This window comes from Asparagus officinalis, chromosome 2, assembly GCF_001876935.1.
Source record: "Asparagus officinalis chromosome 2, Aspof.V1, whole genome shotgun sequence".
In the NCBI taxonomy this organism is placed as follows: Eukaryota; Viridiplantae; Streptophyta; class Magnoliopsida; order Asparagales; family Asparagaceae; genus Asparagus; species Asparagus officinalis.
This window is the reverse complement of record NC_033795.1, coordinates 4,729,623-4,733,955: the sequence shown is the minus strand read 5'-3', so window position 1 is coordinate 4,733,955 and position 4,333 is coordinate 4,729,623. Positions and strand designations below refer to the sequence as shown.

At 35.0% G+C, this 4,333-nt stretch overlaps 1 protein-coding gene across 2 annotated transcripts in view; it reads right to left on the bottom strand.

Moving 5' to 3' along the window:
• Window positions 1-2,756, bottom strand: part of LOC109830005 (transcriptional activator DEMETER-like) — a 16,517-nt gene extending 13,761 nt beyond the window's left edge. Inside the window, exons 1-2 of one of the 2 annotated variants that reach the window (XM_020397138.1) lie at window positions 2,595-2,756; window positions 797-2,523 (exon numbers count right to left, since the gene is read on the bottom strand). In XM_020397138.1, coding sequence (XP_020252727.1) covers window positions 797-2,501 — 1,705 coding nt within the window. In that variant the 5' untranslated portion in view covers window positions 2,502-2,523; window positions 2,595-2,756. The remainder of the gene's footprint in view (window positions 1-796; window positions 2,524-2,594) is intronic. The other variant, XM_020397139.1, reaches the window with a different exon arrangement.

Below are 4,333 nucleotides of genomic sequence, written 5' to 3'. Positions count from 1 at the left end.
TAAACTCTATAAAGTGTTTCATAGATTGCAATTTATTTACTGCGATATGGCCCTTCTTGTGTGTTTGACTTATTGTTCATCCATACAATCAACTCATCAAGCGCACAGTGTGGTGCATTTGGGATTTATGTAGCTAAAAGTCTATATCCCAATTGACAATAAGAAAGAAATGGCTTCTGTGCTGCGTTGTGATGGGTTCCTGAGTAGAAAACAAATCTTTTGTGATGGGTTCCTGAGTAGAAATCAAATCTTTCTTTTTGAAAAAATCAAGATTCCAATAATGTAATCTGAGACCACCTCATTTTTCTTACGCATCTCCTACTTATCATAGCTACTTAATTTCTTACCATCAACATAAAACATGCCTCTAATAGAACAAACTTTTGGATATATGTGAAAACATGTATTTCAGCAACACAAGAGATGAAACAAGCAAAAGTGATAATATCCACAAAGAAACAAATAAAGCAACTAGAAAACTAAAAACTCTGCAGTTTCCATATATTTCAATACTAAACTTATAACCTAGCAATCAAAGTAACACAAAATAATATATGGAACCATGATGGAAGGAAATACATACTTCGATATTTCTGTTTCAGTTATAATTAAAGGAACATAAGGAGAGATGTGTAGACATATTAACTTTTGATATGGTATTTGCCATGCATGTTAGCTAAAAAATTAAGCTATATTATAACAGTCATATTTTAAAGCAAAGACACAAGGAAAATTGAGACAAAATATTCAGAAATTAATAATAATAACATAAAAATTAAACAGGTAAAACTAGTACCGAGGATGAGACGCATGCGAGCAATGAGCATCAAAACTCGTCCAGAGAAAACTCTCCTTTCTTCCTCCCACCATTTCTGCTTATCTATGCTTCCATCATCAATTCTTCCGGTTATATTCCACAGTTCCCAAACTCTATTAGAGTCTGGATCTAAATCAACATGAACCCTAGGCTGATCCTTCTTTTTTCTTCTGCCTGCAAAGGGAACCATCACGCCCACTCCACGAGCATAAGGAACGATAGCCATTCCTGACTGAGCATTACCATTTATATTCAAATGACTTAGTTTTCGAACAATGTCATTCACTTCCTTCTTTGATACAGGTTTTCTCAGCTTGAAATTAACAAAAATAACTTGCTCCTTTTTCTTGTACCTTCTAGTCTTTGGTTTCATTTGCATGGCAATTAGAGCTTCAATGCGAGCTTGGGGTCCATAACTCCAATTTTGCTTATTGAAACTGCATTTAGGTTCCTTCATGGGAGTTAAGGGCTCTGTGCAAGGAATATTAGCTTGAACCACTACACCTTTTTCCTCCTTTTCTTCACACAATGTCGGAATGCAATCAGAAGTTTCCCTTTCTTGAATAAAGAATAGTGCATTAGATTTTTGTATCTCTTCAATAATTTGCCAACCACCGGAATTAGATGCATGCTTCTTCGCCTTACCTGTTCTTTCTTTCTTGCAATTTACAGGTATGGTACCCACATTATGACATTCACACAAACTTCTCCCTTTTACAGAACGAAACTTCGCTGTTCTTCTTTTCTTATGAATTTCCTGAAAAAACAAATGATTTATACCTGAATTGCAATATTCCTTCACCCTCTGTAAGGCTTGAATACTTCCCCATCCACTATTCTCCACCATGTTCCTCCTACTTCTTTTCTTCACAGGAAAATTTCTACCTGGTGTAGAGTTTTCAATGAGACTGTAGCCTCTCTTTCTTCCTCTACAATTCGTCGCATTCCCATTTATCTTGTCAAGATGAACCTTCTTCTCTGATCCAATTAAAGGGATAACCGAGCAAAGATCTTTCTTTTTCCTCCGAACATATGTCAAAATATTTTCTTCTACCTTAATCAAACTTTTCTCTTCTTTTTTCTTCCTCCTACGCCGCTCATAGGTTATCCAAACTTTCTCCTCACTATTTACAACTACTTGAGCCCTCTCTTCTCCTATATCAAAACCAAGTTTCCGCTTAACAGATTGATCTTGCTCTTCAATACTTCCAATAATTCCATCCAGTTCACTTAAAGGGGCCAAAATCGTGTGTTGATCTTTCTCTTTTACTTGAGCCTTCTCTTCTTCTATATCAAAATCAAGTTTCCGCTTAACAGATCGATCTTGCTCCCCAATACTTCCAAAAACACCACCTCGTTCACTTAAAGGGGTCAAAATCACATATTGATCCGTCTCTTCAACATCTCCAACACTTGCATCTGGCTCACTCAATGCGGCCGAAGCCAGAGTTCCTTGAATACTAACCTCCACATTCTTCTTCTTGCGTACATACTTTCTCTTCGCCGGAGTTTTCTCCTTCGACTTCGCCGGAGTCTTCGGAGCTCTCACAACAGATGTTACTTCCCGAATAACCTTGGGAGTGTACTTCTTCCTCTTGGGCTTCTTCGATCTCGGGGTTTTCACCTTGATCTTCTCCTTGTTTACTGAATCTCCCGCGATTTCGTCGCCGACTCCCAAATCCATCGCCTAACAAGCTGATCGAACTCTAGAACTTACACACGAATTAGTTCGATTTGATTCAACAGAATAAGAGAGAAGGGGAAAACAAGAACTCACGTGTTTTTCATAGCAGGAACCGAGATTGGAGGGCAGAATTGATGGCTTTCGCGCACTAAAATCCGTCAATTTAGGGTTTTTTTTCTTTACTTTTGGTTCATACTAGGGTTTAGGCGTTGGGTTAAGGTTTGGAGTTCTGAGAGTTTAAAATTTCTATTTAAAGGTTTTTGAAAGTTAAAAAAGAACTCTTTTTTCGATGATTGGTAACTTCATCTCTACACACGCGCACTCCAAATTTTACAGGTTTATTCCTGATTTTACGCGTGACTTTGTATTCCGTAGGAATTTTCCATGTTTAAAGTTTTTTCGTTAACTCTAATTAATTAAAGAGTGTTAGTTAAAAGTTCAATTTATTATCCTTACCTAAATGAAAAGAGATGAAGTGCCCTATCTTCCTTAGTTTTTTTTTTTTTCTTTCTTTACATTTTAGCTCCTTACATAAATTACTGATTCGGTTCTTTAGCCTAGTGTTTATGGGCACTTGTCAGGAAATAAGAGAGATAAAGAGATAAATGACTACTTATGGGCATTAATTTGTTAGTTTTAAATATGTTTTTTTTAATAGTATTGATTGAGTAGGTTCCTCCATTTTTACAAGGTGTGTTGCTACGGGACCCAAAATATGGGATCAAGGGAGGGGACAGGTGAGGTGTCTCCTCCCTATTGCATAATGAGTTGGTCATGCCAACTCATTATGCAATAGGGAGGAGATACATCACATGTCCCCTCCCTTGGTCCCATATTTTGGGTCCTTAAATCATTTTCCTTTTACAAGAGTTTCAAGTGAATTTTTAATGAGTTTCTAGTGGAATCCTCTAAGGGGCTGTTTGGCTGTATGTTTTTACCATGTAAAAGGGTGGAAAGTGTAAAAAAATGGGTCCCAATGTCAGCTTTCATCACTTTCAATTGTTTGTTTGTAGTTGTGAAAATAGGGTAAAGTGATTTCATATGCTGATGTGGTTTATAAAGTGATTTCATAAAAAAACATGATTTTAGGAGAAATGTGACATTGAAGTCAGAAAAAAATAATAAAAAATAATTTCAACCAATATGATCATTTGAGTAGGGACCATTTTTTACACTTTTCAAACAAACAATTAAAGTTACATTTACAAACCAAACAAGCAATTTATGATTCCAATGGAATTAAAAACAAACAAAGAAAAATATAAAAGTAAAATTGATGAGGTGGACAACAACTTTCCAAGTTGTGTCATAAATACACAACTTTACCAACAACAACCAAACAGCCCCTAATTCATTTTCCAATTAGATTAGAATTCTGATTTTTTTTCCCATTTCTTATTAAATAATAGAAAATCAATTTTCCAACTAGTTGAAAAGCATGTGGGCGATGCACTAGAAGAACCGACAATTATAGTATAGAATGAAATGATCAAATCTCTATTAAACTATTGGTGAATTTTCAAATTGTCTTCTAAAATATCAATTTATTTATTTTCGCTTTTTAAACTATGTGTCTGAACTCAATGTGACCATTTTTAATCTACACTCAAATGTTTAACAGATCAATGATGTGACAGTGTTTGTTTGTATTTCTTGTATTTTTTACAATTCAAAAAATAATTTTGAATTAAAAAAAAGCCAGTAAAAATCTTAGGGAGAAAATAGTTAGGAATATTTTAGGTTTGGAGAAGAAAGGAGATAGACTGATAAAAACTATTGTAGAAATGCAAAGAAAACAATGTCTAGTCATCAATGAATTAGATATTTGACTA